A 13622-nucleotide genomic window follows, 5' to 3' on the forward strand; every position below is an offset into this window, starting at 1 on the left:
GAGTCCTAGATTATATATAAAAAAAAGCATTCATCAAACCAGTGTGAGTAAACCACGCCCCTTCTTCGCTTGACCCGAACATGAATCTACTGTTCCCGAGAACTACTTCCGGGGGTCATTGCCGTGCATCGTTTTTTCCCTGAGCTGTTCTATTTTCAGTTTCAACTTTTATACATATTTACCAACACAATGTCCCGAGGGTCGAGTGCAGGATTTGACCGACATATTACCATCTTCTCTCCAGAGGGCAGACTCTACCAAGTCGGTTAGTATGGGATCGTTATGAAGAAAATAAAAAATACTAACTTGCGCAGTCATCACCGGTAGCAAACTAACGTAAGCTAGTAACTTAGCTAGCTAGTAATGTTAAGGGACATGTTACTTAAGTTAAGCATATTATTAGCTGTTTAATTCTGTCAGTGAACGGATAAAGTATGTTAACATTGTCAGATCCTAACGCGTAAGAAATTGATTATGCTTGCTAACTAGTAGCTAATCAATTAGCTAGTTAGCCAGCTAAGTAGCTATCCTAGCTAACGTTCAAATTCAAATCTGTCAACAGTTCCTGCTGCGCTTGAAATTTGCTAACCTAAGAACTACTCGTGTAACGTTATTTGACAGAAGTTGCCGCTTTGAATCTGTTATCTCTCCCATAAACAACAGTCTGGAGTGATGCATAATGTTTTCCTGTTGTGTTTATTTCCCCAGAATATGCATTCAAGGCTATCAATCAAGGTGGCCTTACCTCATTAGCTATCCGAGGACAAGACTGTGCAGTTGTCGTCACACAGAAGAAAGTTCCAGTAAGAACATTCTTCATGACTTATTCATTGCTCTGTTATCAATATGCCTATGCGATGTTACAGGCTGTAATGAGATGTACTCTTCAATCTCTCCTACAGGACAAGCTTCTTGATGCCTCCACAGTCACACACCTATTCAAAATAACAGAAAACATTGGCTGTGTCATGTCCGGAATGACAGGTGGGAAATATTTTAAGGTTGAAATATCCAATACACACTGAATATTAACTTCATGGAGTGTATTAATTAATTTATGTAATAATGACAAATAATAACCGATTCTTTTGTGTTCAGCTGACAGCAAGTCTCAAGTCCAGAGAGCTCGCTACGAAGCAGCCAACTGGAAGTACAAGTACGGCTATGAGATCCCAGTGGACATGCTGTGTAAGAGGATGGCTGACATCTCTCAGGTGTACACACAGAACGCTGAGATGAGACCTCTGGGTTGCTGTAAGTGTTACAATTCTGTTTAAAAATAATAATAATAATCTTGGACTATAAGTGGTTTCAAATTATTGGAGGTGAACCAAACCTGCTGGTTTAAAATTAACAGTACGACTGTTCCTCACTAATAAAAACGTCAGGACAGCAGAGTCCCTGCCCATCTTATGAAAACGTCTGAAACCCTAGCTTTTCAAAGAGTATCTTAAATAAGACATCTGTCTTATTCCCCCCCCCCCCCCCCCTAAAAAACGGCACTTTTCCTACTTGCACTGACATTGCTGATAACTTCTTTATTGAAGAAAAATTGACTTACTATGACTGCGATATGTGGTTCTCACCTAGCTATCTTAAGATGAATGCACTAACTGTAAGTCACTCTGGATAAGAGCATCTGCTAAATGACAAAAATGTAAATGTATTTTTTGGGGGGAAATGCAGAGTAAGAAAGTTGCATTCTTAGCTAAGATGCTTTTAGTTTTGGCCTTTGGTCTCACTTAATTAATTGTTTTTTTTATCCATTGTTGCAGGCATGATAGTGATTGGCGTGGACGAGGAGTGTGGTCCCCAGGTGTATAAGTGTGACCCTGCAGGATACTACTGTGGCTTCAAGGCCACCGCTGCTGGGGTCAAACAGACAGAGGCCACCACCTTCCTGGAGAAAAAGGTCAAGAAGAAACTGGACTGGACCTTTGCGCAAACAATCGAGGTAAAATACCATACCCCTTGGTGTGTAGAATAATATAACCTAAATCAGCAAACTAGTCCCGATTTGAAATAGTTTGAGTTTCATCCTCTTTTGTTTACAGACTGCGATAACTTGTTTGTCTACGGTACTGTCCATTGACTTCAAGCCCTCCGAGCTAGAGATCGGTGTCATTACAACGGAAGACCCTAAATTCAGGTGGGTCTCCATGGGAATTGTTTAATAGTGATGGAACTTTTCGAAGCTTGGTGCAGAAAAGAACATAGGAAGTCATAAGTGTAAATAGAAATGTAATCTTTTTTTGTATGTTGTGTAAAAACCAAGTATACACTGAACAGATAGGTTATGTACAGAGAACCAGGCAGAATCAGTATTTGTCTCTCTCCATTTACAGGATCCTGACAGAGACCGAGATCGATGTCCACCTTGTGTCCCTGTCAGAGCGAGATTGAGTGTTTCCATGTGTTCCAGTCTAGAGGGGAGACTACCCTAGAAATATGACAGAGAACACTACCGCTGATCTTCAGAACAAAAGCGCTGACTTCTTTTTTGCTGTACATTTACGCTGTTCAATTAAAGAGAATGTTTTCGAGAAACTCAAATCCTGGTAGGTTTTCTTTCCCCATACAGATATGGTGCATAGATCCAAAGCCTTATGCTGAATGTTATTTGACACCATGATTGTGTGTGTGCTATAGAAATCCCTGAATGTCTTATTTTACTTAAAAACAAAGGCAAGTGGATTCAGATCTTTTGAAATAAATTGTCCACACAGCTCAGCACATTAGTGATGCAATACAATAATATTTGAAAGTTGAGCAATGAGATTGAAGATCCCCTTATTCCCTGTTCTAGACTGCTGGATGTACAGCATTCTTGAAGTGGTTGTAAGCATGTGTGCATTATAAACTTGATATTCACATCCACAAATGTCTTATCAAAGACAACTCTGATTTTTAGCAATCACCTAAAATGGAATTACCTCATCTTCAATGATGACATTTACATAAGTATTCACATTTTCATAAGTATGCATCCTGTTTCCATTCATCGTCCTTGCTGTTTCTACAAGTTGAATGGAGTCCACATGTGGTCAATTCAATTGATAGGGAAAGGCATACACCTGTCTATATAAGGTCTCACAGTTGACAGTGCATGTCAGAGCAAAAACCAAGACATGAGGTCGAAGGAATTGTTCGCGAAGGCACATGACGGCCTCCTTGGAGTTTGCCAAATGGCACCTAAATGACCCTCGGACCATGAGAAAAAATATCTGGTCTGATGAAACCAAGATTGAACTCATTGGCCTGAATACCAAGTGTCATGTCTGGAGGAAACCTGGCACCATCCCTACGGTGAAGCATGGTGGTGGCAGAATCATGCTGTGGGGATGTTTTTCAGGGACTGGGAGACTAGTCAGGTTCGAGGGAAAGATGAACGGCGCAAAGTACAGAGAGATCCTCGATGAAAACCTGCTCCAGAGCGTTCAGTACCTCGGACTGGGGCAAAGGTTCACCTTCCAACTGGACAATGACCTTAAGCACACAGCCAAGACAATGCAGAAGTGAGTTTGGGACAAGTCTCTGAATGTCCTTGAGTGGCCCAGCCAGAGCCCAGACTTGAACCCGATCGAACATCTCTGGAGAGACCTGAAAATAGCTGTGCAGCGACACTCCTCTGACAAAGCTTGAAGAGGATCTGCAGAGAAGAATGGGAGAAACTCCCCAAATACAGGTGTGCCAAGCTTGTAGCGTCATACCCAAGGAGACTCAAGGCTGTAATTGCTGCCAAAAGTGCTTTAACAAAGTACTGGGTAAAGGGTCTGAGTACTGAAGTAAATTCGATATTTCAGGGTTTTTTTATGTTTGAGAAAGTTCTAAAAACCTGTTTTTGCTTTGTCATGAGGTATTATGTGTAGGTTGATGACAAAATGTTATTTAATCAATTTTAGAATAAGTCTAATGTAATGTGGAAAAAGTCGAGGGGTCTGAATAATTTGCAAATGCACTGTATATTCCCCTTCATGAAGACGGTCTGGATTTTCCATCCGAAGGCTTTGTCATTTCTCCTTGTCATGCCGAGTCATATGAGCTTCTCTTATTCCCCCTCGGGACTCTTTTCTGAATGGCCTGGCTGTCCCTCTTGTGTTTCCTGATCACTTCGGGCTTTGAGGGAGCATGCTATGACTAAATAATTTGCCTTCACCTGCAGAGGTTTCTCTGAGAATGCACCACTGAAAAGTAGACCGACAAGGTAAAATTACTCATCTTTGTAGTATGAAAATCAGTAGCTCAGTGGTAGATTCTCATGAGCTGTTAAGCTTGTACTTATACGCATGACAATAACCACACTGACAAAAGTCTCGAAGTTCTACCAGACTGTTTGTACACGCACACACACAGGTAATCAAAGTTACTGTATATCCCTCATCACATGACCTTAATCACATTTAACATCTGAGAGTTCCTCATGTCTGTGAAGCTCTGACTCCCCAGGGAAATTGTTCACTGCTGCCAGTCTTGGCCCCACCCTTACAGGAAATGCAAGTGTACTCAGCTATAATAACAATACTAATTACCTATACAAGTCTATGGATAGATGGTACAGCTCATCATTTGGCTATAACTCATTCAGAAGCCTGATAGACCAGCAACTTGGAACTTGAGTCCCTTATTCTGTTCGGGCATTTGTGATGTGCCATTTTATCTGCATAATAGTGTGTTAGTCTTGAACACTGACCTTTTGGCATCTGTGTAATTTATTTAACATAATTGCATGATTCAGTCTCGTAAAGAGATATGACTTAAGTTCTGAAAAATTACCATCTTTTTTCATCAATCTCCAACAGATGGAAAAACACCAGAAATCAAGGCAATGTTAAATATGGATTGTTTTAATTTACTGGAGTGTGTGGCTTGCTTTACCTTTCCACAAACAATGGAAAGCATTTACAATAGTCAAACTTTATACATTTAAAAAATATAAATCTTTGTATTCACATCCATTTACAATATAATACATGTAGGTGTTATTACATCGTTGGTTGGATGTATGCTGTGATAATGAGTCTTTCAGAGCCATACAGACTTATTTATTGGCATCCATTTTGTTTATTTGGCATCTTCTCAGTGGTTCACATTGTCCATCATCACTTTGTCAGTCTGTTGTACCCCTGCTGTACCAGTCTTCTGCCATCCTCTACCTCTGAGGTTGGCACCACTTCGGCATGCGACTGTACCAAAGCGAAAGCCTGTGCACAGATGAGCTTCTGTCTCTGCCTGTACTACTGTTCTTTGGAGGTTCTGTGGTCTATTTTCTAATGGCACCCATTCCATTGAACGTCATCATACCAACATGTCACCTGCGAAAGGAGAAGGTGGATTAGAGCCAAAGTTCACTCATGACTATCTAAAACGTCTAATCTGCTGGGTTCACTCATGACATACAGCTAGATATGCTGAACCATTTTCACAGTTTAGTATCACTACAGAACTATATGGCAAAACCCTATACAAGCAATCACACACAGTAGCGATGTGTCACACACTCACAGTCCAAATAAACTCACATCAGAGTTAAGTCACACTCACCACTTCATCAGACTGTCCCTCCTCTTCCTCACTGTCCTCAGACTCACTGTCTGGCAGTTCTCTCAGCTCCTGGGCCGTCAGCTCATACAGTTCCCTTTCGATGGAGGCGTTCTGGCGTCCGTAGGTCAAGTGGTACGGCGTGTGACCGCCATAGGTCAGGCTGTTGACATTCGCCCCTTTACTGACCAGGAGCAGCACCAAGTCCAGGTTCTGTAGGTCAACAGCCAGGTGGAGAGGGCTGCGGCCATTGCACTGCTCCTGGAACACCAAGGGACAAACAAGTACCAAATAAGTTAACGGAAAATACATAGCATTTGGATGTTTTTTATTAAATGTGCATGACATAGTCAAATGAGTGGACTATTGTGAGGGTAGGGTTGAAGAAAGACTAAGTTTTTGCATGCATACCTGTGCATCGATGTCAGCTCCGAGATCAACAAGGCTCTCCACTAGCGAGAGGAAGCCATGGATAGAGACCAGATGCAAACAGTTCTGACCTGAAACAGAGAGCAGAGGAAGACCAATGGTCAGAGAAAAGGATAACACTTTACATTAAGCTGCCCTTATACCTGTGTAGTAACTGTAATTACTGCAGTTGTTAAACATTATTTAGTAGTTGCTTAGTTTCAGTATGGCCACAGGTTCCCTACCAGCTGAAACAAGTAACAGAAAATAGACTAGACCCTTCTTACCACTGTAGTTTGGCGTGGCCATGATGGCTGGGAGCTGGGTAGAGCAGCCCTGGGTCTGGGTGAGGACACTGAAGCAGGTGAGAGAGCCCTTCCTGCAGGCGATGTGAAGGGCTGTGTTGCCACTCTCGTCCACTAGCGTGGGGTCACAGCCAGCCTTCAGGAGACACTCCACTATCTCAGCCTGCTCTGTGATCACAGCCAGGTGGAGAGGACTCTATAGGGGAGGAGGGATTTGGTTAGGAACTGGAAGTATGGGTCTCACACAAAAAACGTTATTGTAAGTGTGCATATACTTCACTCTCTCGTACATACACATACACCTTGTATTCTACCTATGCATCTATTTGTGCAGGTTTTAGCTGTATTTACCTGTCTCTGGTAGTTATGTTGATTGAGGAAAGGCTCATTGCATGACAGCGCTATCATCTTCCTTGCACAGTCCTTGGCTTCATGGATAATGGCAAGGTGGAGAAGCCTGCATAGATTTAAAAAGAAATAAGAATGTATTATTTAACTGCTCAGATTACTCAACAAAAGAAAATAACATGAATATGACATGTAGGGGTTTAAAATGTAGAATGAGAAAACGGCAGCACTTCATAGACTTCACACTTTTTCCCCCTCAAGCTATTTCTACTAGTGGTGGCTTGACGCACTGGCGTACGTTGCAGCGCGTGGTTTCTGGCACGAGGCCTGGGACTTTCCCGGCTGGGGCAGAGTGTGAGCGCCGCCCATTTGACCCCCGGCCATAGTACATTCCGTTCTGATAGCCTTTTGTTTACGTACAGTCCACAATGACCATAATAATCACTCTGACTAACTCCCCCCAATACCTTCCTTGTGCATTGTTTAGAGGCTGCTTTGCATGCAAATGCTAACAATAACTGTTGCACACTGGAAGACACCCACAATTGCGAAAAATTACTCAACTACAAAAATAAGCGTACATTTGTTTTTATATTGTCACATTCACTGGATAGGTGCAGTGAAATGTATTGTTTTACAGAGTATGCCAGAGTAGTAAGGAGCCCCTGAAGCAAATTAGAGTTAAGTGCCTTGCTCAAGGGCACATCGATTGATTTACACCTTGTCGGCTCGGGTATTCGAACCAGGACCCTTAGGTGAATTGCCCAACGCGCTATCCGTTAGGTTACCTATATAGCCTAAAAATAACAATAATAATGCATTATTTATAGTAGACTTGGTGTAACTATCTTCTGACATGGAAAAAAACTTGAATGTCCACAGATGGTATTATAGTTTCTCAACGTACGTGTCTCCATCATCTGAAACTTGTTCCTTCCACAGTTCATTGCCGCATTCGTCTCTCTGCGGTGCGGGACAATCCACACGAAGACGCTCGAGCTCACAGGCGACAACTTTATATTCCTCATCTTTGAGAGAGTCGAGGCCACTGTCCAGCCGCTCTTCATTGAAAGATTTAACTTTCCCATCCTTAGAATGTCGACCATCAGTGTTACAATCCATGTGTTTGAGGATTCTCGCTCGATGAAGGTCCATTGACACTGGCTTCTGTGTTGGTTGTAATTCAGAACTTTACATACACCAGCATTAAATTCTAGTAGTGCCAGAGGGGGAGGAGTCAACACAGGGTGGGGGATTTCCAGGCGGATTGCACTGTCACATTTAAATTCTGCATTTTCATTATTGTGGCCGTTTATCCAACATGAAACGAACCCCCTTAAAAAAAAAACAGATTAGGTTTATGTTAGAACATTGCAGAGGGCATTTGAAGTTTTGAGAAATGTGCATAATCCTACATAAATGCAAATGATAGCCGAAATAAAATCAAGACAATTCACTCAGTTGATTAAAAGTAAGCAAAATATATTTTGCCTGATTATAGTGCATATAGTTGGCTACTTGCAGAATAGATGTCACGTTCGCTGAAATAAATGTCGGACCAAGGCGCAGCGGATGTTGAGTTCCACATTATTTATTAGAAAGTGAAACTAAGCAAAGACAAAAACAAATAAAAAATAAACTAACAACGAACCGTGACTACAGAGTTGCTACGTGCACTAACTCAAAACAATATCCCATAAACACAGGTGGGGAAAACAGCTACTTAAATATGATCCCCAATTAGAGACAACGATTACCAGCTGCCTCTAATTGGGAATCATACAAAAAACCAACATAGAAAATAAACTAGAACACCACATAGAAATAAATAAACTAGATCACCCCCAGTCACGCTGTGGTCAGGGCGTGACAATAGATTATATTGGCTGAGTAGGCCTGTCAATACATTTTATTTTGTCAAATATTTCATCCCTCTGTACAATGATAGGCCTAATGAGACAGAACTGCATTACAATTAGGAAACTCCTGTCTGCTTACAGTGCATCCAGAAAGTATTCAGACCACTTGACTTTTTCCACATTTTATTACGTTACAGCCTTATTCTAAAATTGATTGTTGTTTTTTTGTCTCCTCATCAATCTACTCAATACCCCATTATGACAAAGCAAAAACAGGTTTTTAGAAATGTTTGCATGTATTAAAAACAAAACTGAAATACCATTCATATAAGTATTCAGACCCTTTACTCAGTACTTTGTTGAAGCACCTCTTCTCTGCAGATCCTCTCAAGCCCTGTCAGGTTGGATGGGGAGCGTCGCTGCACAGCTATTTTCAGGTCTCCCCAGAGATGTTCGATCGGGTTCCAGTACAGGCACTGGCTGGGCCACTCAAGGACATCCAGAGACTTGTCCCGAAGCCACTCCTGCTTTGTCTTGGCTGTGTGCTTAGGTTCGTTGTCCTGTTGGAAGGTGAACCTTCGCCCCCAGTCTGAGGTACTGAGTGATCTGGTGCAGGTTCTCTCTAAGGATCTCTCTGTACTTTGCTCTGTTCATCTTTACCTCGATCCTGACTAGTCTCCCAGTCCCTGAGGCTGAAAAACATCCCCACAGCATGATGCTGCCACCACCATGCTTCACCGTAGGGATGGTGCCAGGTTTCCCCCAGACATGACACTTGGTGAGTCCAAAATGCTTCCATTTAAGAATGATGGAGGCCACTGTGCTCTTGGGGACCTTCACTGCTGCAGACATTTTTTGGTACCCTTCCCAGATCTGTCCCTCGACACAATCCTGTCTCGGCGCTCTACGGACAATTCCTTCGACCTCATGGCTTCGTCTTTGCTCTGACATGCACTGTCAACTATGGGACCTTAAATAGACAGGTGTGTGCCTTTCCAAATCATGTCCAATCATTTGAATTTACCACAGATGTGGACTCCAATCGGGCTGAGCGGGCTGAGTTCCCGCTCAGCCCGCTCAGCCCAGTCAAAACTGTTCGCTGCTCTGGCACCCCAATGGTGGAACAAACTCCCTCACGACGCCAGGTCAGCGGAGTCAATCACCACCTTCCGGAGACACCTGAAACCCCACCTCTTTAAGGAATACCTAGGATAGGATAAAGTAATCCTTCTAACCCCCCCCCCCTTAAAAGAGTTAGATGCACTATTGTAAAGTGGTTGTTCCACTGGATATCATAAGGTGAATGCACCAATTTGTAAGTCGCTCTGGATAAGAGCGTCTGCTAAATGACTTAAATGTTAAATGTTAAATGTGTAGAAACATCAAGGGTGATCAATGGAAACAGGATGTACCTGAGCTCAATTTTGAGTCTCATAGCAAAGGGTCTGAATACTTATGTAAATAAATATTTTATTTTTAATACATTTGCAAATAAAAACCTGTTTTCGCTTTGTCATTATGGGGTATTGTGTGAAGATTGATGAGGGGAAAAAAATATTTTCTTCCATTTCAGAATAAGGTTGTAACGTAACAAAATGTGGAAGAAGGGAAGGGGTCTGAATAGTTTCCGAATACACTGTATTTATCCTTGATGCCAATCGACTATTGTTTAATGTGTGTGGTGTGAACAACACAGTGAAATCCAGCGGTCTTTCTATTTGCACAACATGGGAAGAAACACAATCATACACATCAAGGTACATTTCTCCTCAAATGAAAGCAAAAGAAACATAGCAACTATCTCCATGTGTTACCAGACCACACTGACAGGAACATACACACTAGTGGTGGTAACCACCGTTTATCTGACCTTACTGACAGAACATGACTAATGACTGACACGTCTGAAATGACCCAGCTGAACTTGAAAAGAAGACCAGTTTGTTGCCATTTTGAGTCTGTCTGTATGGGTGAACCATGATCTGATCAATAACCTGTATAGCAAGACAATTAATCCTTTGACGAGGCCAGTGGCAAGTATTACCTGAAGTGCTATAAAATAAATGTTTATTCCACTGTGGCACAAGACAGTATGATTAATCTGACTTTAATTCAAGTCTAGGTATGTAAGGTCATTACTTTCTTTTATCTTATGTTATGATAGTCCTTTTTTGACATGTCCTCTTTAGATGTTCTATGGAGTCACATGACTGAGTGGACCGGACGTGGTAGGAAACTCCTGGCACATGAAGTACATTTTGAGGAACAACAACGTCTGTGCATGGAAAGATGGGAGACCGTGTTATTACACAACCCTGGGTTATCTGCACTTAAATAGTAATATTGAGTGTGCGTGCAGAAAAGACACACACATACAGGTTTCAGCCTGAGAATATTTTCATTTTCACAACAAAGAGAACAGCAAATCTCCATTAGCTATCTTCTGCAAAAAATGTCTCATAACATTGGAATATAAACTTTTTCACAACACTAGTGCTGCAGTTAGATTATGCCTGTTGGGTGAATGGGAGTTTCAGGGAAAACTCAACTTTAAAGCCCATAATCTGCATCTTACTTGGGGAAGGGAGGAGGACAGGGTGGAGGGAGGGCATGTATGGGAATCCCTAAAACTCCACAGGGCAGGAGTTTTGGAAACACAAACACGGAGCAATGGGCATGAGCAGACAAGAATGGACATGTCTACGTTACAGCCTTATTCTGACATCATAATTAATACTAGTGAATCACTGAATCAAAATGTAAATGTAAGTAAATGTAAGTGATGAGTATTCTGCCTTGTCAAACAACCAGTCCAACCCAATGGAAAACAGTAGTGTGTGTTAATCGAATTGATGACATTGTGCATTTTGTGTGCAACTTTGTCTTTACAGTTGGCATTTTGTTGTGACATCTTATCCAGGCAAGGTGACTGTATGAATCATGACTTCTTTCTTTGGATTCCTCCGGACTTCCCAGTGAGTTAATGAGTAAAGCATACCAGGTGAGGTGAGTCAGGTGTGTGTGTGTGTGTGTGTGTGTGTGTGCGCGTGCTTGAGAGAGAGGGAAATAGAAAGATCATGCTCCTTCCCCATGGTTTAGCGAACATTTGAACAATGTGGGGAATGCAGTTTCCTTTCAGTTTCTTGTCCAGAGAAGATAAATGGTTGGCAGATAGGATAACAGGCATATGTATAGATCCTTCAGCTAAAATGACTCATTTATCTAAAAAGTCAATATTTACTAGAATCATTTACAGTATCCTGTTTAAACTACCTCAACATTGTCCTTGTTAAAGTGGGGCAAAAAAGTATTTAGTCAGCCACCAATTGTGCAAGTTCTCCCACTTAAAAAGATGAGAGAGGCCTGTAATTTTCATCATAGGTACACTTCAACTATGACAGACAAAAATATTTTTTTTTTCTCCAGAAAATCACATTGTAGGATTTTTAATGAATTTATTTGCAAATTATGGTGGAAAATAAGTATTTGGTCACCTACAAACAAGTAAGATTTCTGGCTCTTACAGACCTGTAACTTCTTCTTTAAGAGGCTCCTCTGTCCTCCACTCGTTACCTGTATTAATGGCACCTGTTTGAACTTGTTATCAGTATAAAAGACACCTGTCCACAACCTCAAACAGTCACACTCCAAACTCCACTATGGCCAAGACCAAAGAGCTGTCAAAGGACACCAGAAACAAAATTGTAGACCTGCACCAGGCTGGGAAGACTGAATCTGCAATAGGTAAGCAGCTTGGTTTGAAGAAATCAACTGTGGGAGCAATTATTAGGAAATGGAAGACATACAAGACCACTGATAATCTCCCTCGATCTGGGGCTCCACGCAAGATCTCACCCCGTGGGGTCAAAATGATCACAAGAACGGTGAGCAAAAATCCCAGAACCACACGGGGGGACCTAGTGAATGACCTGCAGAGAGCTGGGACCAAAGTAACAAAGCCTACCATCAGTAACACACTACACCGCCAGGGACTCAAATCCTGCAGTGCTAGATGTGTCCCCCTGCTTAAGCCAGTACATGTCCAGGCCCGTCTGAAGTTTGCTAGAGAGCATTTGGATGATCCAGAAGAAGATTGGGAGAATGTCATATGGTCAGATGAAACCAAAATATAACTTTTTGGTAAAAACTCAACTCGTCGTGTTTGGAGGACAAAGAATGCTGAGTTGCATCCAAAGAACACCATACCTACTGTGAAGCACGGGGGTGGAAACATCATGCTTTGGGGCTGTTTTTCTGCAAAGGGACCAGGACGACTGATCCGTGTAAAGGACAGAATGAATGGGGCCATGTATCATGAGATTTTGAGTGAAAACCTCCTTCCATCAGCAAGGGCATTGAAGATGAAACGTGGCTGGGTCTTTCAGCATGACAATGATCAAAAAACCCACCGCCCGGGCAACGAAGGAGTGGCTACGTAAGAAGCATTTCAAGGTCCTGGAGTGGCCTAGCCAGTCTCCAGATCTCAACCCCATAGAAAATCTTTGGAGGGAGTTGAAAGTCTGTGTTGCCCAGCAACAGCCCCAAAACATCACTGCTCTAGAGGAGATCTGCATGGAGGAATGGGCCAAAATACCAGCAACAGTGTGTGAAAACCTTGTGAAGACTTACAGAAAACGTTTGACCTCTGTTATTGCCAACAAAGGGTATATAACAAAGTATTGAGATAAACTTTTGTTATTGACCAAATACTTATTTTCCACCATAATTTGCAAATAAATTCATTAAAAATCCTACAATGTGATTTTCTGGATTTTTTAAAATCATTTTGTCTGTCATAGTTGAAGTGTACCTATGATGAAAATTACAGGCCTCTCTCATCTTTTTAACTTGCACAATTGGTGGCTGACTAAATACTTTTTTGCCCCACTGTATATTATGGCGTTTATTAGTCACATGCACAAGGTTGCAGATTTAATTGCAGGGTACAGTAAAATTCCCCTAACACTGCAGGTCAAAAAGAGAAGTGAATTATAGTAAATGCATGGAAATAAGCCAAAGTATTATCATATAGGCTAGCTGAAAATAACACAATCTTTGTTCTCTGATGATATGCTGTGGCATGTTAATACTGTGAGCAAACATTTTCATACCATTAGCCCTACTCAGACATGTAGGGGAATATAAGGGAATGCTTTATTTTCTT

General features: G+C 41.8%; 2 protein-coding genes across 2 annotated transcripts; one reads left to right on the forward strand and one right to left on the reverse strand.

The window, feature by feature from the left end:
* The first annotated feature begins 48 nt into the window (after positions 1 to 48).
* On the forward strand, positions 49 to 2553 carry LOC139563905 (proteasome subunit alpha type-6-like). Its single transcript, XM_071382919.1, has 7 exons — positions 49 to 265; positions 709 to 803; positions 903 to 984; positions 1099 to 1254; positions 1776 to 1954; positions 2055 to 2149; positions 2346 to 2553. The coding sequence occupies exons 1-7, from the start codon at positions 190 to 192 to the stop codon at positions 2401 to 2403; spliced, it is 741 nt and encodes a 246-aa protein (XP_071239020.1). The 5' UTR covers positions 49 to 189; the 3' UTR covers positions 2404 to 2553.
* A 2270-nt stretch (positions 2554 to 4823) lies between these two features.
* LOC139563904 (NF-kappa-B inhibitor alpha-like) lies at positions 4824 to 7848 on the reverse strand. The gene is made up of 6 exons (XM_071382917.1): positions 7507 to 7848; positions 6603 to 6708; positions 6234 to 6447; positions 5950 to 6038; positions 5542 to 5799; positions 4824 to 5312 (listed from the first exon to the last, which is right to left on the reverse strand). Exons 1-6 carry the CDS (start codon positions 7752 to 7754, stop codon positions 5268 to 5270), a joined length of 960 nt encoding a protein of 319 aa, XP_071239018.1. The 5' UTR covers positions 7755 to 7848; the 3' UTR covers positions 4824 to 5267.
* Between the last annotated feature and the right edge of the window lie 5774 nt (positions 7849 to 13622).

The sequence above is a fragment of the Salvelinus alpinus genome, chromosome 34 (assembly GCF_045679555.1).
Source record: "Salvelinus alpinus chromosome 34, SLU_Salpinus.1, whole genome shotgun sequence".
Classification (NCBI taxonomy): Eukaryota; Metazoa; Chordata; class Actinopteri; order Salmoniformes; family Salmonidae; genus Salvelinus; species Salvelinus alpinus.